At 37.6% G+C, this 19763-nt stretch overlaps 1 protein-coding gene across 1 annotated transcript in view; it reads left to right on the top strand.

Annotated features, from left to right (window-relative positions):
- Positions 1 to 19763, top strand: part of CNTLN (centlein) — a 197961-nt gene that overhangs the window by 65832 nt on the left and 112366 nt on the right. The window contains 3 exon segments of the mRNA XM_088054637.1: positions 3295 to 3466; positions 6507 to 6798; positions 7138 to 7432. Coding sequence (XP_087910763.1) covers positions 3295 to 3466; positions 6507 to 6798; positions 7138 to 7432 — 759 coding nt within the window.

Genomic DNA, 19763 nt, shown 5'->3' with positions numbered 1-19763 from the left:
CCCTTTCCAGCTAAGAATATTCTATGAATCTATAAATATTATTTCCTCTTACGACTCCCAGTGATCATCTTCTCCATTATGTGGTCCATTGCCTTCCTACAGACTTAGATGTAGTTAACTGCTCTAGTTTCCCAGAACCTTCTTTTTGAACATAGGCCTTCCTAAAGAGCCTGTATCCAGTGCTTCAGTCATGTGCTTGTCTGTGTGATCCCACTGAGTGCAGCAGGTGCAGACAGATCTCCCATTGCTCCCATTTTCTTCCATGGAGATGTGCTGTATCCATTTGAACAGCAGCTTCAGATAGGCACCTGGTTGTGCTTATATCCCACTGCATGGAAAATCATGCTGTAAAAGGCTAGTTTCTGCAAAGGAGACAGAGGAGTCCTGCAAGAATCAACTTCATTTGAATAAAGGCAGAGAGTCCACTAGGCCATATCCCTATGCTGTCTGTCAGGTTTTTGGAAGACATGGCCTCCTTTTATCCTAAACTCGTGACTGCATTTTGCCATCCTCCTTTCCCCATTGGCCTTCCTGAATCACCTACTACATATTCCCCCTGTAAGATGTATCCCCCCTACTTCCATCATGCAGTGCAAGGCCTTTAAATTAGCTTTAAGCCCAGCCTGGCTGGAGAAGTTAATATTCATAAGTCTATTAAGCCTGCACATTTGTCCCTGAAGTTCAGCCTGAACTCGGTTCTGCAACAAACTTGCATGGCTTGATATTTGTGAAGGCCTCCACACCCATTTCTCCAGAACTTGACTGGTTTTTTTCAGATTGAGTTGTTTGTGAAGACACCATCACCCATTTCTCCTGTCATCAGGAAGACTCTTAAGAACCTCCCTCATACAGTGAACACTCTGTTATTTATGTATATAAAATGAACATTCTCCCTGAACATTCTGCTGCTAATCACAAGATCTTTTCTGTCCATGTCTATCTGTCCGCTTTTGCCTGCCAGTCCAGGCCACAACTCCCTCACTTGTCATTTCATCAACAACTTTGATCCCTGCCATTTCTAGTTTAAAGCTCCCCTCATTGATTTGGTTCATCTATTATCAAAGGTGCTTATTTATGTGCATTTATTTGTATTGCACATTGATACTGAATAGTGCCTGGTAAGGTTACCATAATTTCCATATTGGTCTATAAAAGTGAAGTAAAAGAAGGCTCCCCCATTGATTTGCAGTGATTTATTTATGCAAAAATAGTGCATTCACTAAAGACAAAAGCAAGTTAAGTAGAAGTATGAATAAATAAAGTTTGATTTTTAATATGCATTGTAATGGAACTGTAACTGAGTTTTCTTACACTTAAAAAGCCTTGAATTTAACATAAGCAAACATGTTAGTATGTTCTGACTCTGCTGTTCTCGTGTGGCTGCAAGACTTAGTTTCCCCCTCCCACCACCTCTCCTTAAGGATATAACTGGAAGTCTGATAAAGTCAACAAATAAGATTCCCATTGACCTTAATACACTTTGTGGGCAGACCATTAGAGAACACATAATACTGCATTCTCGGGTGACAGACACAGATAACTGCACTGATGTTTGCATACAAATTAAAGAGTAGCAATACAGCAGACTGGTCTTGAGGATTCAACATTATCCCATGTTTTTCTCTTGCAATAAAATGAAGATCTGATTGGAGAACCTGTGCAAAATTAATATAATCTGTGTTTTCACTGTCTGCAGTGAAAAGATGTGGTATTTTCTTCCATATGTACACAGGGAAATAAAAGAAGTGGTTTTTTGGAAGCCTGTTGTAAAGCTGTCAGAAAGCACTAATATATATATATACACATATATACACACACACACACACATGTATATTATATATCACTGTGTCTGTATTTCTGCTGCTATTCTTCTGAATGGAATTAAATTAGTACATATGCATTACATACTGCAGTGGCACTTCATTACATCAGGAGTCTTTAATGTATCTCTGCCCTTGTTAACTTTGGGGAACTACTTCACAATTCATTTAGAACAGCAGGACTTAACATTAAGTCCTAATAAGCATGGTTAGCATGTCCTTAAGTGTTATCCTTTGTTGCTCTGTTAGCATACTTTCTAAAATGGTGCTTCTTAACAAAATAAAACTGACTGTCGTATTGTACATGTAATTTAAATTCTTGCATAATTATTTAGATGTATCTATATTGAATAATAGTTTAGTCACAAACCCTAATTAGTGGCATATGTTTTAATAAAAAAGTTTTTTTGAACTTCCCTTAAAATTGATGACAATGAAGTTGGTATTGCTGCTTACCTTTTGTACACTAATCTTTGTCTGAATATATCCAGAAGCATTAGAAAAATGCAATGATCACTCCTGTTAATGATAATTCAAGTCACAGAAATGTTATGTATATGTTAGAGGTTATGCAGACAATTCTTTGAAGAAGTAAGGAAGAAAATTAGTTGGAGTGCTAAATATATATTTTGGTATCTCTGTGTAATATTAGTGTGAAATGTGCTTATTAAATAAAAGGGAATTAAGTAGAAAATATAGAAACAGGGATTAATAGAGTCATCTGTACTTTTAATATATGTTACAGAAAATATTTGAAGTTTTAATCATTGTTTATTGTAAGTGTTACTGTACTTTGATCTTAATTTAGAAAATCTATCAGTACAGTAAAATTGTCAAGAAAGCTGATTATACTAGTTCTATCCTATGGCTGCATTATAACACCATTCCTATTATTGTTTTTATAGGGCTTTTATTATGTTATATAATATGCACCAAAGTTTTTGCTTACTTTTTTAATGGTTGTTGCAGTATGCCATACCTGCAGACAAAAAGTAATTTATCAGCAAACATATTCATGTGTCTAGGGAGTTGATGCATTTCAGAAAAAAAGCTTGCTTCACATATACTCTGCAAATTCAGAAAAAAAGTTTTATCTTTTTCTGATTGTTCTAAGCAAAAAAAAGCCTAAACTGTTTACAGTTGATGTATTCTACATATTTTACATTTTGACACTGCTAAAGAGTTAACTGAATATTGATTAGAAAAAGATAGTGAAAATTCATTCATTTTAGAGCAGTTAAAGCATTACAGGGAAATAGGCATTCCATTTTGAAAGTTAACTGATTTGTAGGTATTTCTCAAAAGTGTATGATAAATATTTAATATGTAATTTACAGTGTTTGTAAAACAGTTGACAGAAAAATAAATGAAGATAGGAAGCTCATTATCTACAATTAAAATTATTTGCATACAATTTTTTAACAGAGGGCATTGTTCTTTTTCTTAATTTCTCTTTACTGCTTGTTTTGCACAGGAAGGAGTTAGAAGAGCCACAGAATCTTTACAGACAAAACATTGAAGATACAACACAGCAGGCTGAGCTGATAAAGCAGCTAGAGGCTCTCAATGCTGATACACAAAAAGTACTGCAAGACCAAGAATATGCTCACACAGCTAAAACAACATATCAAAAAGTATGTTATTCTGCTTTATGATCATAGGGTTCACTTTAATATCCATCTGTACAATATCAACACACAGAGTAATCAAAGCTCTTTGTAATGCTGCATATTCTAGATCTCTTTCTATTATTGCCAAAATATAGTTGAGTATCCAAGTTCATTGGCCTAGTTGCTTACCAGCATATATGGCCCCTTGCATACATTGAATTTATTAGCCTTAAAAAATTCAGATTTCATTGCATCTGAAGAAAAATAGGATTGAATTGCCAAGAAACCTGCTCTATAAAAATTACCTAGAAAAATTGTTGCTGTAATATATATATTTTGAAATGGTTAACTAGTTCACAAAGTTGGAACAATATATACATTTGCATAACAGTTTTATGTGTTTGGTGAATGTCAGGGAAAATGTTCACTCTAATGATCTGTCAAGCACACACTACTCAGACCATCTTCTGGGTTTATGAAAATATGTATGTTTTTCAATCTGTAAGAAATATAGGAGATACATTTACTTCCTTTTTAGAGAGATTAAGAAGGAAGAAGGCAAGGAAGAATTTTATAAACTTTCACATGCCTTCTACTATCTTGGAGCTGCTTTCTGAAGTTGTGTATTGCCGGGTATTTTTCCCAAAAATTTTTCTTCCCTTTGTCATCTTACTTATGTAGGATGAGTGTGCAGTTTGCAGTAGAATTATGAAGCTAGGCCTGAGTCAAATTAGAAACAGTTCTGGGTTTATAAAGATGTATTTGGTTAGCACTTCATAGCTTGTAGTGCCCAGTACATTCTTGTCTACTTGACACTGTACTGTGTGATGTGGTTTGCTAAGATAATGATAAATTTTGTGGAATACCAGCATAAAGAGCTGCTGCATATAAAAAGGAGTGGAAAAAACCCCAAATACCCTAGAAAACTCTACAGTTTATTTGACTGCAGTGATGCTAGATGTTAAATCATTTCTACATTGTAGTAGTAGCTCAGTCAAACTACAGGTGGACTTTCTATCAAAGCTGTTCAGAATACATACAAGGCAGGGGGAATTTATCTATTCAGGGCAAGATGGAGTAAATTCTAGAATGAAAAGAAAAGTGAATAAAGGTGTCAGGTTTTTATTTTCCATTCTCTAGTCAATGTTTCTAAAGGTGTTAAATAGATCCTTGGAGTCACTCAAAAAAAAAAAAAAAATTAAAAAAAGGAAAGACAAGTATGACATGTCTTCACTGGTATGTATAAAACTGTATTCTTCCAGACAAGTTCTACAAGAATACATTATGAAAGAAAATAAAACTGAATTTTCATGAGACTGTTTCAAAACATGAAAAAATTCTTCATAAAGGTTACTTTACCTTGCACAGTTGAGATTTTGCCAGTATTTTTTCAGTATGGGAAAGAAATACATACCCTATGAAAAATAGTTGTTAAAGTAACATGTAAAATTGATGGTTATATTGATAAGGTAGAGGGTCAAGCCCCTTCTAATCTGGGCTTGGTTGAACATTTGGAATTGCTTCAGGCAGGACTGTCCTGGGTTGATTATGATGTTAAATTGTATCCCCATTCGTCCACCTAACCCAGACACAGGTTTTGTATTCTTAAAATTCCATCTGAGAGTAAAAGTGAGTGGAAAAGAAGCACCGAGTCTGTTATCAGAGATTGTACTTGCTCCCCCCGCATCGGGAGCTTTGACTACAGCACAGGCAGACAACAAGACACAGATCGCCTTGGCTTTCCAACTAGCCGGAGCAGAGAGGTCTTCCTGGACTGTTTTCTTTCCCTTTTTTGAAACGAATCGAACCTGCTCTGGACTGGGGACTCGGGGGAGCACCGGGAGCTTGCACCCGTGGACTACCGAGAGCCCAGCCTGGGCAGCGGCATTTTCCAGCGCCAGAGAGACTGATAACAGAGCGAACAGCCACAGGAAAGAGACCCTCTGAAGTTTGTCATCTCTTCTGAAGAGCGAGAGGTTTTGTAATGTGATATCATTCATTTTTGTGCTGGGTAGTGCTGTGCCTGTGAAATAAACAGGTTTTTTCCACTTCTCTCAGAGAAATCTCTTCCCAAACTGGTTGGGGGGTGAGAAAAAAAAGGGCCACGTGAGTTTGCTTCCCGGGGGGAGCCCCACTGGAGGTTTTCTCCCAAATTTTGCCCTAAACCAGGACAAATACATTCATTGGCGCCCAACGTGGGGCACAAGAGAGTGGAAAAACCCTGTACTGATTGTACTGAAGTGGCAATTACTTTGTATTGGGATAAGATAAAGCTGTCCCTAGCCATCCAGCCATGTTGCTTGAATTAATAATGTCTTTTGGGGTGCAGGCCTTCATGTGTTTCTGGTCGCTAGGCTTTTTTGAGGTTTTAATACCTTTATGGTCCCTTGGTTTATTTTCTTATCCACAACTAGCCCCGGTATTGTCCCTAACACATAGCTTTTACAGTAGAGGGGCACGGATTAGAATAGCTATTGGGCTGGGCCTAGTGATTATGATTTCCAAGAAGTTTATTCAAGTGCTGCAGTCTGTTCCAAATATAAAGGATTCATGGGTATGGTTATGCACCCAGTTTGTTAGAGGAAGAGCAGAGAATGAGGCTTTTCAACCTTTCCTTTCCTTCTTCTCCTCTGAATCAGTTACATCATTATTGGCGAGTGTTCAGTTTCCCCTGAATGTTAAAGAGACCATCTTTCTGGCATTTAATCTGGTAAGTTTCCTCTATACAGTCTTCAGCCTCTCTAGAATGAGGGCTGAGATTTCTAGAGGGACTGATGAGACCCCTGAACCAAGCATGGAAAGTCCTGAGTGGGGTGGAGAATGAGAGGATATGGGCCAAATCCTGAAGGAATTTTCTGACCCTGTAGTTTGAGACTTTCCACATGAACAAATTCTGAATCCAGCTGAGGTGAGGAAATATCTGAAAGAGAAGTGTCAGGATAATTCCAAAGAAAAAAAAATCATTGCAGTAAGTTGGGCCCTGGCATATGCGTACCGTACATTACTAGATACTGTAGGGCAGCAAATAGGAAGAAGGGGACAGGGAGATAAATCAACAGCTACCCCAATTACTCAGGCTGCAGCCAACCTCCCAGTTACAAAGCTGGTAGCTAAACTGGACAGCAAGCCTCAACCAATGGCTGTTGCTACTAGCACAAAAAGTGGAAAGTGCACAGATAAAACTGATCGACCAGTGGATGATGATGATGATGATGATGCAGGAGAAGGACCCTCAACGCCTCCTAACACAAAACCGAGAGTCAAAGCAACTGGCACAAGATCAGAAGCTAATATTGAGTCTTTTTCTCTGAAAGATCTTCGTAGCCTGAGGAAGAACTACACTCGACGACCTGATGAATCTATAATTAGTTAGTTAGTCCGTCTGTGGGACGCCGCAGGTGAAGCTACAGTTCTAGATGGCACTGAAGCGAGGCATCTGGGATCCCTGTCACATGATCCGGTTATTGACCAGGGGATGATGAGGGGGGCTAACCCTCGCAGTCTCTGGACACGAGTCCTTGAAAGTGTAGCCCAAAGATACCTGTGTGTAGATGATCTCTACATGCAGCAAACGCAGTGAAGAACCATCGAACAAGGGATCCAATGCCTGAGAGAAATGGCAGTGGCAGAGAGTGTTTTTTCAGATGACATACCAACTAAGAATCCAGACTTGGTGCCATGTACATCCGTGATGTGGCGAAAATTAGTACGACTTGGGCCACAAGAATATACATCTGCTTTAGCAATGATAAAACGGGATGAAAAGGAAGAGACCGTGCTGGATATGGCAAAGAAGCTTCGAGCATATGCAGATGCCGTGCATGGCCCCACACACGCAAAAATTGCAGCTGTAGAAACACGTCTGCAGATATTAGAAGATAAGATAGAAGAGAATCACAAAAAACTTAGAGATGAGATTAAAAAAGACCTTCTCCAAATCTCAGCAGTACAGATCAGAAGTCCTGACACTCAACGCAGACGTTCCCCCGATCGGGAGAGAAGGTATACCCCACGAGCTGAGCTGTGGTTCTTTCTGCGTGATTGCGGAGAGAACATGAAGAGATGAGATGAGAAATCTACTGCAGCTCTGGCACAATGGGTGCACAAAGAGTCACAAAAAGAAGTTCCACCAAAAGGGAAGCAGCTCCAGTTGCACGTAGCCGAACTGCCAGGTATGATGATGATGACATGTCCGATCCCCTTGAAAGAACATCCAAGACATATACCAAAAGAAAGAAAAATAACCAGGCTTAGAGGGGCCCTGCCTCTAGCCAGGTAGAGGCTAAAGAAAATTGTGTTTTTTGGACTGTGTGGATTCGTTGGCCTGGCACATCAGAACCACAAAGATATGAAGCCTTGGTTGACACTGGTGCACAGTGCACGCTAATCCCATCAAGACATGTAGGGGCAGAATCTGTTTCTATTGCTGGCGTGACAGGGGGATCACAGGATTTTACCTTGGTAAAAGCAGACGTGAGTCTGACGGGAAATGAGTGGAAGAAACACCCCATTGTGACAGGCCCAGAAGCCCCATGCATTTTAGGCATAAATTACCTCCGAAGTGAGTATTTCAAAGACCCAAAAAGATTCAGGTGGGCATTTGAGATAGCAGCTGTAGAAACAAAGGGTGTCCAGCAACTGAACACCTTGCCTGGACTGTCCAAGAATCCATCTACAGTAAGACTTATGAAAGTGAAAAAACAACAAATACCAATTGCCACCTCGACAGTGCACCGCCGACAATATAGAACAACTCGAAATGCTGTGATCCCCATCCACAAGATGATCAGAGAGCTGGAGAGCCAAGGAGTAATCAGCAAAACCCACTCACCCTTCAACAACCCCATCTGGCCTGTACGTAAATCTGAAGAAGAATAGAGATTGACTGTAGACTATCGTGCATTGAATGAAGTGACTCCACCGCTGAGCGCTGCCGTGCCGGACATGCTGGAGCTCCAGTACAAGCTGGAGTCCAAGGCAGCGAAGTGGTATGCCACTATTGACATTGCTAATGCATTTTTCTCCATTCCCCTGGCAGCAAAATGCAGGCCTCAGTTTGCCTTCACCTAGAGGGGAGTGCAGTACACCTGGAACCGACTGCCCCAGGGGTGGAAGCACAGCCCCACCATCTGCCATGGACTGATCCAGGCTGCCCTAGAAAAGAGTGAGGCTCCAGAACATCTACAGTACATAGATGACATCATTGTGTGGAAAAACACAGCAGCAGAAGTGTTTAAGAAAAGAAAAGAAATCATCCAGATCCTCCTGGAAGCTGATTTTGCCATCAAGAAAAGCAAAGTTAAGAGACCAGCTCGTGAGATCCAGTTCCTGGGGGTAAAGTAGCAAAATAGACGGCGTCAGATTCCTACTGATGTCATCAACAAAATCTCAGCAATGTCTTCACCAACTAATAAGAAGGAAACGCAAGCTTTCTTAAGTGCCATAGAGTTTTAGAGAATGCATATTCCTGAATACCGTCAGATTGTGAGCCCTCTTTACCTGGTCACTCGGAAGAAGAATGATTTCCACTGGGGCCCTGAGCAGCAGCAAGCCTTTGCTCAGATCAAACAAAAAATCGCCCATGCAGTAACCCTTGGCCCAGTCAGAACAGGACCAGATGTGAAAAACGTGCTCTACTCTTCAGCCGGGAACAATAGCTTGTCCTGGAGCCTCTGGCAGAAAGTGCCTGAAGAAACTCGAAGCTGACCATTAAAATTTTTGAGTAGAAGCTACAGAAGGTCCGAAGCCCACTACACCCTAACAGAAAAAGAAATTTTAGCAGCCTATAAAAGAATCCAAGCTGCCTCAGAGGTGATTGGCACTGAAGCATAACTCCTCCTAGCACCCCGACTGCCAGTGCTAGGATAGATGTTCAAGAGAAAGGTTCCTTCCACCCATCATGCAACCAGTGCCACATGGAGCAAGTGGATTGCCCTCATCACGCAGCGTGCCCGTATTGGTAAACTGAATCGCCCTGAGATTTTAGAAATAATTACAAACTGGCCTGAAAGTGAAAATTTTAGTCTCACAGATGAAGAACAAGAAAAAGTAACAAGGACTGAAAAAGCTCCACCATATAACCAGCTGCCAGCAAAAGAAACACGCTACGCTCTTTTCACTGATAATTCCTGTCGCATCGTAGAGATGAACCGAAAGTAGAAAGCAGCCGTATGGAGCCCCACACGACAGGTCGCAGAAGCCACTGAAAGAGAAAGTAGATCAAGTCAACTTGCTGAACTCAAAACTGTTCAGCTGGCCCTAGACATTGCTGAAAGAAAGAAGTGGCCAAAGCTCTACCTCTACACGGATTCATAAATAGTAGCCAATGCTCTGTAAAGATGGTTAGAGAAGTAGAAGGAGGCTAATTAGCAACGTAGAAGAAAACCAATTTGAACTGCTAAAGAGTAGAAAGATATTGCTACCAGAGTAAAGAGACTACCAGTGAAAGTCCGCCACGTAAATGCCCATGTCCCCAAGAGTAAAGCTAATAAGAAACACCAAAATAATAAGCAGGTAAATCAAGCTGCAAAGATACAAGTGTCAAAAATAAATTTGAATTGAGAACATAAGAGAGAGTTGTTCCTAGCCCGATGAGCTCATGATGCCTCAAGTCATCAGAGTAAAAATGCCACCTATAAGTGGGCACGAGACCGAGAAGTAAATTTAACCATGAACAGCATTTCTCAAGTTATCCATGACTGTGAGACATGTGCTATAATCAAACAAGCCAAGCAGTTGAAACCCCTCTGGTACGGTGGGCGGTGGTCCAGATACAAGTATAAAGAAGCCTGGCAGATTAACTATATCACACTGCCCCAAACCCGCCAAGGCAAGCGCTATGTGCTCACAATGGTAAAAGCCACCACAGGATGGTTAGAAACCTACCCTGTGCCTCATGCTACAGCCTGGAACACCATCCTGGGACTTGAAAACCAAGTCCTTTAGAGGCATAGCACCCCTAAAAAGATTGAATCAAACAATGAGACATTTCAAGAACAGTCTTATAAACAGCTGAGCTAGGGAACATGGCATTAAGTGAGTGTACCATATCCCTTAGCATGCACCAGCAGCCGGGAAAGTAGAGAAATACAATAAACTGTTAAAAACTACCTTAAAAGCACTGAGTAAAAGATCTTTTAAAAACTGAAAACAACATCTAGCAAAAACCACCTGGTTAGTCAACACCAGAAGTTCCACCAACCGAGCAGGTCCTGCCCAGTCTGAGTCTTTACATGTAGTAGACGGAAACAAAGTCCCAGTGGTACATGTCAGAGGTCTGCTAGAGAAGACAGTTTAAGTCAATTCTACCTCGAGCACAGACAAACCCATTCGTGGGGTTGTCTTTGCTCAAGGACCAAGTTGTACATGGTAGATAATGCAGAGAGATAGAACAACACAATGTGTACCTCAGGGAGACCTGATCATTGAGTAAAAAGTTACTGCCATTGTCTGTACATTAAACCACGCAAACATGAAATAGAAGAAAATGCGTAACTGTTGAAAGTATGAACAAGTGAAAGATGGTGTTTTGAGTGAGTAAAATGAGAGAGTGGGGAACCCTGCAGCTCTCCAACGTGAGAGTCTAGATTCAGTAGCTTAGTGTGAGGCATGACAGAGGCATGATAAATATATTGCTTGTATTTTTTAAGTAGAACGGAGGGGAAGTTTCTATGTATGTAAATGTGTGCAGAGTTAGAATGTTAGTTTTAGCAGTAAGTCGACGATATAGAGATAAGGAGTAGAATGTCCTGAGTTGATTATGATGTTAAATTGTATCCCCATTCGTCCACCTAACCCAGACACAGGTTTTGTATTCTTAAAATTCCATCTCAGAGTAAAAGTGAGTGGAAAAGAAGCACCGAGTCTGTTATCAGAGATTGTACTTGCTCCCCCCGCATCGGGAGCTTTGACTACAGCACAGGCAGACAACAAGACACAGATCGCCTTGGCTTTCCAACTAGCTGGAGCAGAGAGCTCTTCCTGGACTGTTTTCTTTCCCTTTTTTGAAACAAATCGAACCTGCTCTGGACTGGGGACTCGGGGGAGCACCGGGAGCTTGCACCCGTGGACTACCGAGAGCCCAGCCTAGGCAGCGGCATTTTCCAGCGCCAGAGAGACTGATAACAGAGCAAACACCCACAGGAAAGAGACCCTCTGAAGTTTGTCATCTCTTCTGAAGAGCGAGAGGTTTTGTAATGTGATATCATTCATTTTTGTGCTGGGTAGTGCTGTGCCTGTGAAATAAACAGGTTTTTTCCACTTCTCTCAGAGAAATCTCTTCCCAAACTGGTTAAGGAGTGAGAAAAAAAGAACCACGTGAGTTTGCTTCCCGGGGGGAGCCCCACTGGAGGTTTTCTCCCAAATTTTGCCCTAAACCAAGACAAATACATTCATACATATACATACCCTACGAAAAATAGTTGCTAAAGTAACATGTAAAATTGATGGTTATATTGATAAGGTAGAGGGTCAAGCCCCTTCTAATCTGGGCTTGGTTGAACATTTGGAATTGCTTCAGGCAGGACTTAAAGCTTCTGCCTATCTTACCTTATAACAAGAATAGTGTGGTTTAGAAGACAAGCCCTAGTTTTTGATAGCTATCAAGTACTCCCAACTTAGAAAAGATTAAAATTTGCTGGTTTGGAGATGTTGAATTCAATATTTTTTTACATGGAGGAGTAAGGTCTCATAAATTTCTTAAACCAGCAAAAGCCAACTTATATCTGCTAAAAAATTACTATTGTGGAACTGCTAAGTTGTCTTTTCATAAAATATCAAACCTGAAAAAATACAGAAAAAAAAGAAAGGTGAAAAAAGGAGTAAGTGAAGCTCCCAAAGTCACAGTCCACTAGAGCTAATGTTTGTAGCAAGTTGAATCAAGAGAATTTTGGAAGGGGAAAGGAATTAATTTATCATGACAGTCCTATTCTGTATTTCTGAGCAGAATTGTATAAAATAGCCAATTGTAATTGCTTCAAAGTAACATGAATTTTTCAGATCGCAAGATATGCAGTCCTAGGGAAGTCACAGCAGGCTTTTGGAAAACTCAGCATCTATAGAAATAATATAAATGTCTATTTTTTTGCTTGAATGAGAGAGGCATGAACTATTGCAGACAAATCTGTGTTCTGTTTGTCTTCTCTGCATTAATAATATGCAGTCTGCAACAGCTAGATAAGGATGTGTCAGCTGTTCCATAAATACAGTCACAAAGGAATATTTTCCTACTTCTTCAAATGGCATTGAGCCTATCAGCGTGTACATCCTATGATATATTGTCCCTTACAGCAAGATCAATGACCTCTCTGTTAGTGGTCAGATAGGCACTCTGTGCTGTAGCTCAGGCAGTATGGTTGGCTCACATATTCAAAGTTCACATTAACAGGGTACCATTGAGAAAAACAGATCGTTGTGCAGATGTTAATGTGTAGTATGAAACAGTAGACTGAGAAAAGAAAAAAGATTTCTGATAAATCTGAGGTCATAAACTTGCTTTGATTTATGTATATATTTATTGAGGACCAGAAATTTTCAAATCTAGCTGTAGTGAGCAGCATGTAAAGATCTATAATCTGTTTTATCAGGTTGGGTTGACTTCACATATCTTTTTTCTCCAAGTACAAATTTTAAGGATGCTGTGTTCTACAATAACTCCTTTACATTAGAGCTTTTATGGAAATAAATTGATGTCTATTTCATGTTGCAGCTGTAGTTCATATTCTCAAGGATAGAGAATATTTTTCTAAAATGTGTAGCATCTGCTTTAGTGGTCCCAAATGCTCTGGGGACTTCATTCCTATGCTGGATTTAATGAGACTCAATAGATTTGTCCTCACCAACAATTTCAAGGTGGAGAGATTTCAATCAATACAAGGGATAATAAGACAAGAAGAGATTCTGAAGTCCTTCACCAGCTTATCACAGTTTTCTGAAATACACAATTTAAGGCCTTTGTTTTTATAATGCGGTACTTTTGCTTGATCTGGTGTGGCCTTTAGGATCCATGTTAATTACACTAATTAAAAGTCTTTTAGTGGAAGGCCTTTTTCACGGAGTGGAAATACCATTGTCATTCAACAGGAAGTGATAATTTATGTCCTGTAACTCAGCTCTCAGATAGAGAATACTATGAATAGTGGTACCACGCGTATCTGTAGATGAAGAAAAGCATTGTGCAGTAGTTAGTCTAATTAGACTATTTAGATTTAGCAATTAGGAAGCACAGTAAGAGTTTCCAGTTATGAGGCGTTGTAGAAACCTGAATCAAGTGCATCAGCAAGTAGATAAAAATAGGAACGTGACAGATACATTTTCAGATGTTAATTTTGTACTTTCACTTGCCTTTGCTAGTCCTTTGCATGGTGTCTTGTAGAAGTAGTTTGCTTTCTCTCAAATCCAAGAAATTGTCATCAGAACATCAAGTTACTGTGTTTACCACAATAAGGTTGTTCTATGTGACCGGTATTTTTCGTAACTGCAGAAACCTTTAAGAATAATTAAAAATAAATGTGTTTATGTAAGCAATATTAGATTCTGAAAGTAAATTCTAAACCTATATAGGTCTGTAAATGCTAATGATAGTGCAGGTTCCTATTCAAATTAGAATGAAAAGCCTAAGTTCTTTAACACAGGATAGGGCAGGGAAGAAAACTACATGTCCAGTCAAATATGCTGAAACCCATATAAGTAATAAGTGTATTGTCATTTTCAAGTCTACTTTGGGAAAGTTTTGAGGAGCTCAGATCTTTAACAGATTCCCACACTTTAATTCAAGGTACTATTTTCTATTGTTGGAAAGTGTGCTAATTAAGGTAGACTTTGTTTCTTGTATGCCAAACCCCAGTACACTCAGTCACATTCTAGCAAGTAGATTTTGGCATCAGATGTGCCAATAGATTGAAGTTGAAGAAATCCTGAGCAGACTGAGTCTCTTAGGGTGATATTAAATTGTGCACTCACAGGCAATGATTTTCATGCTTGAAAGACCCTGTACTGCTATTCTTAGACCACAGTAGTTCCTGTGTGTAATGGCATAGACTGATATCTGCAGAATATTCAAGTATTTGGGAGGGAAAAAAGTCAGTATAAATAAAGTAGAATGTGCTATATACAGACACTCTGGACGGTCTCTTCACCTTCACCCTAGAATTTCTTCAGCTGATTTCTGCCCTTATTCCTTTCATAAAAAGCATGCATTGTTACATGGATTTCTGCAATGGTGCTGTAATAATTTCCATTATAGTTTTACTGTGTCTTAATTTACACTTTTTAAAATTTAAGTCATTGCTATATGTTTAATATTACTGTATGTTTGGATTCATAAACAATTGCACATGGCACTTAGTGCTATGGTTTAGTTGGCAATGATGGCTTTGGTCAAAGGTTGAACTTGATGATCTTCAAGGTCTTTTCCAACCTTAGTGATTCTGTGATTCTGTTTACCTGGGTCTTTGTAATACACTTTTTAATATTTTATAGGGTGTGAGCATTTTAATAATAAATGAAACATTTAATGTGGGAGAATACTTGTTTTATATACAGTGCGTATATATGGTTATTGTTACATTTTTTAGATGGATCTACCCTAGTGTTAGTTCCTCACTTGAAATTTTCCAAGAAAGTCTCCCAGATGACCCTACTCTTGTACCTCAGTTGATATCATAGAAAAGTTCATGACAGTATCAACTAAATACCTTTTGGATCATGGAACCAAAGGCTGTTAGCTGGCATTTAGTGCATAGGAGCAATCTAAACCTACTTTAAAATAAATCCTGCAGACTTGTTACTGTTGGTTATTTTGTTTCAGCTGTTTCTCTCTGAATATTTTTTTTCTTTTTTTTCCCAATTGCACTATGATTCTGGTTAACATACCATCCAATAAATAGCATGGGTTGATTATTTAGTTTTACTAGTTTTTTTTTTTTAATTTCTCAGTTATCCTTGGTCTGACCTGAGATAATTTTGCCATCCCACATATTCAATATATGTCAGTATTTCCTTATCTCACCATTATCAGGCTGTGAAGTGTTTTCCATTACATGTAAGTAGCCATTACAATTCCATCTTTTGCTTCTGGAAGTCCTGGTTTTGGTTTGGCATTTTTTGCTTACTTGATGGTAAAATGTCTTCTGTTTCAATTAACCCTTCAATGATGTTCCAAAGAAGTGTTATTTGATGAAATCAGGTAAATCAATACAAGAAATTAGGATAGCTAATAGTTAGGATAGCTGAGAAATATAGAATACTTTATTTTTTGTATAATTCAGCTAAATTACTTACCCTTTCTGACTGATGAATAATGCATGTGTCATATAGACTAAATTTATTAGTGTACTGGGTTTTGATACCTTAAATCTTTTCTCATTTGTTTTTAAGTATCTTCACCTGTAACAATCTAAGATGCCTGTCAGAGCAAGGACAGCTATAACGTGTTAAGAAGAAATTCTCAAAGTACAGTCAGTCAACAATTTTTGCAGAGCACATGTGTGTTGTTTGCTGGTGCTTTTTTTTTTCCCCCCCAGTACCAAATGTTGTAAGATGTTGTAAGGAATTATTTTAAATATATTCCATTTTATTTTCATCTTATAAACAAAATCTATTTTTGTAAGTTTTCATGGGGATTTAAAAGTTTATTGGGTAGATCTCATGTCCTGTTTGCATTCAAGTGAAGTATAACCATTCACATACATATAGTCAAGATTCCACTATTTTATTCTGTGAAATATATTTGCTAGTTCTGAGATAAATCATAAACATTATTTTTGGTTTTCCTTTGGATATTCTATGCAATGTTCTGTCTCTCGTCCTCTGATCTCCATTTTACGTCCTTATTTCTGTACACTTGACTTTATTAATGGTTGACCTGTTTCATTGTGCTGTGCAATTCTGAATATTTTGGAATGTGCTTACTGCAATGTGATTAAATAAGGTGCCTCTTCTAAAACTGGGTCAGAAAGTAGCATTAAACCCAAAATAATCCAGTATAAATATTAAGCATTTATTTGATCTACAAAACAAGAAAAGAAAAAATGAGGAGCCAAATGGAAATTTGGAAGCTGTTTTGATTATCTGGCAGCTAATTTTCCTTTTTAAATTTTCTGATGTTAAATTCCTTAAAAATTAATCTGAATATTATCAATTACTCTTGAATTGTGTATTGTTTAAAAAAATTAATAGTGTGAATATGGTTTTTACACATAGATTTAGCTAGTTTTGTACTTGAACATATTTTTTGTTAGTACTGTTTTCAAAGCAGGAAAGGTTGGAAAAGTTTATGCAAGTCAAAAGACATGCTATTTGTCTTGTCCTGACAAATGCTGACTACCTAAAAACCCCATTAGCTACTTTAGGGGATGTGGCTGCCAACTAGGAAAAAGCATAATATTTTTGATGTTCTCCATTCATCTTACTAGGATGCTACCTTTCAGATACTATAATTATAACCACTTAAGTACTGCTAGTCGTAAAACTACCAAATTGTCATACCAGTATGATCTAGCTAATGAGCTTATATAGTTATAGCTGGAAGTAACTGTGTCTTGATGTTCCATTCATTTGGAAGGACATTATATGGTTTTGATAAATGAACTGTTTATTTTCCTGGGAGATACTTATTTCCATAAGAAATTGGCTAATCTTGAACTTGCACTTCTAGAGATGATGATAAGTAAATATAAATATAAATATAAATATATCAGGATCCAGGTTTTTAATGACTTGGACTCATTTGAAGTATCAATCTATCTGGACTTTGAATTAATTTTGCCTTAGAGACATGATCTCTGATCTGCCTTTTTCCATGGGAAGGAGTAATTCACTTTGTCCTATGTGGTTTTTGAGAGCCCATGGGAGTAGAAAATGATAGGAAGCATGAAAAGCTGAATATTGCTTCTAAATTTCTCACAAAATGATAGGTAGTTTCCCAATATAGAAGTTGTGATTGTTTTTCAAAGGCTTTAACTCCTAAGTGGTATAAACAAATGAAAGGGAGAAAGAATTGTATTATTTAAATAAAAGTGACAAGAGAAAGAGTAAAATGAAAAGTAATTCTTGCATTCTGCTGTAACAAATATCCCAAATTTTGTTAACATGCAGTCTTGCTCTGGTTAAAAGGCTGGAGTATACCTTTTGAGAATGTATAATGAAAATTATACTGCTCACTATAATGACAATTATAATGCTCATTTTTGACTGGGTTTTGATTACAGCCAAATTTCCATCAGCACCTTTACTGTCCAGTATAAATTTCAGAAAGGTAATGATTATTGGGTTGGTTACCCATCTGGGGTAACTGGAGGGAGGAAAAAAACAGTGATTACCTTCTCTTGACCTGTTGGATAACCAGAATTCTGGTAATTTGTGAAATTTTGAAGTTAAGCATTATTAACTTCTAACTTGTCCAATTGTTGCTTGACTGCAGCATCAGAATACAATGGATTTGGAATAGGAGCTGGGTTAACAAGGCACCGAAGCAGTGTGGGCACCCACTGGTTTTCCTATTACAATTTTTAAGCAATCCTTCCTAAGAAGAGAAGTTGGTTTAAGTGCAATTTTACTTTTGCTATTAAATACTGATTTCTTGAGCATGTTCAGATTAATGCCTTGCTGAAAGTTTAGCCGGTGGGCCATGTGAACAGTCGATTGAAGCAGTAATGTATCTTCTTCAGATATTGTGTAGCTAGGAGTGTACTACGTGTTAGCAAGACTTTTCTGGGTTTGAACTTGCAGTTCACATTACATTAAGTCAGGCAAAAATTAGTTTTTTAGTGTTGGCTTTGTTAGCAAAAATATTTCTGTTTTCTTCCATTAAAGGTAAAATATGCCTTTTTAAAATACTGTATTCCTAAACTAGTCAATGTGGAACTTGTTTTGGTGAGAACAAAATTTTGCTTAATTTTATTTGGCTATTCTGGTAATATGTGTGACTAAAAATTTCAACCTTCTCTACACAAAATTTATATTTAGATCTTACTATGTATGCATTTAGTTGTTCAGTGAGTATACCATAACTATTATCCATGTGAATAATAAATATATAAATACATTTACTGAGTTGAAGCAGTTGTTTCTGCCTTGACTCCTACTTTGTATGTGCGTGCAGACACCAAGGACAATATCACCAGAGGTATCACTCGATCAAAGAACAGTAATTAACAGGCATTTAAAAGTTTCTATTTGTAAATGTAGCATTTGACAGGTATGTGCATTCTACCTAATACAGAATTCACTTGCACTTTCATAGTAATATCATAATTTCTCACTATAAAGTTTTTAAAAGTAATCAGAATAGAAAACACCACTGAAACAATGGAAGTACATAGATTGCACATATATGTAATTTAAGATTATTAGACAAAAAAACCCAACCAATTTTTAAACTAAGACATTAGATCCATATGAGAAGTACATAAAGAAAATGTTTCAAAACTGCACCAATTATTGCCATGCAAAAATCCATCAAGCTGTACTTTCAGAGTATGACTTACTAGTTTTAAACATAAATTTTCCAGTGATTTCAGTTTATTAGACTTCTATAGTAAAGTCTTCAAAATACTGATTTTGACTGAAATATAAATGGTAAAAGAACTTAGCTTGACAGGGTATCTCTAGTTTATTTTGGCAGTTTTAGATTTATTTATTGCAATGTGAATGTTTGAAGTCCACGTTTGAGCTTAATTTTCTGTCTTGGTAATAATACAGCATAAAAAAAATGGCAGATATCACATTGCAAGTGTCATTCTGTAAATTCCATTTTACAATTTCTGATCATTTCAGTTGCTGAAACATATTCCTAACAAAATGCTTTTTACAATACAATTATTTTGGTTTTACTGTTAAAAAACTTATTAATTTAATTTATTTGTGATAAAAATTTCTCATTTTTGCACCCTCTGTGAGTAAAAACTTGACAGAATTGTCTTCCAGTTTTTAGAAATACTCAGTTCACTAAAAAAGTAATTTAAAATTATCACAAAGGTGTCAAAATGTAATTTTTAAAGCAACTAACAAATACTGTAGGAAAAGATACTTGTAATGGACAAGATGAAATGAAATAATGGCTTTTATTGCTATGTAACACTGAAGCACTTTGAGGAAAGCAAAAGATTTATCACTGTTTGCTTGAAGGCTCAGGCTTTGGAGAAAGTAATACGGAACTGAAATGGACCAATTTACATGACACAACACACTGAGTAAATAATTAGGATTTAATGATGGAAAATACCAATAACATTTTTCAAATGGTTGTATTCCCCTAACTGCAAAGTGTCTGTTATTTTGAGATTATTACTATTATAATAAGGACAGACATAAATTATAACTTGCAAGTTATAAT

Source organism: Pseudopodoces humilis, chromosome 4, assembly GCF_049639895.1.
Source record: "Pseudopodoces humilis isolate 2021_Gansu_Grassland_sample_001 chromosome 4, ASM4963989v1, whole genome shotgun sequence".
NCBI classification, from domain to species: domain Eukaryota; kingdom Metazoa; phylum Chordata; class Aves; order Passeriformes; family Paridae; genus Pseudopodoces; species Pseudopodoces humilis.
This window is presented reverse-complemented; position numbering and strand designations above follow the sequence as displayed.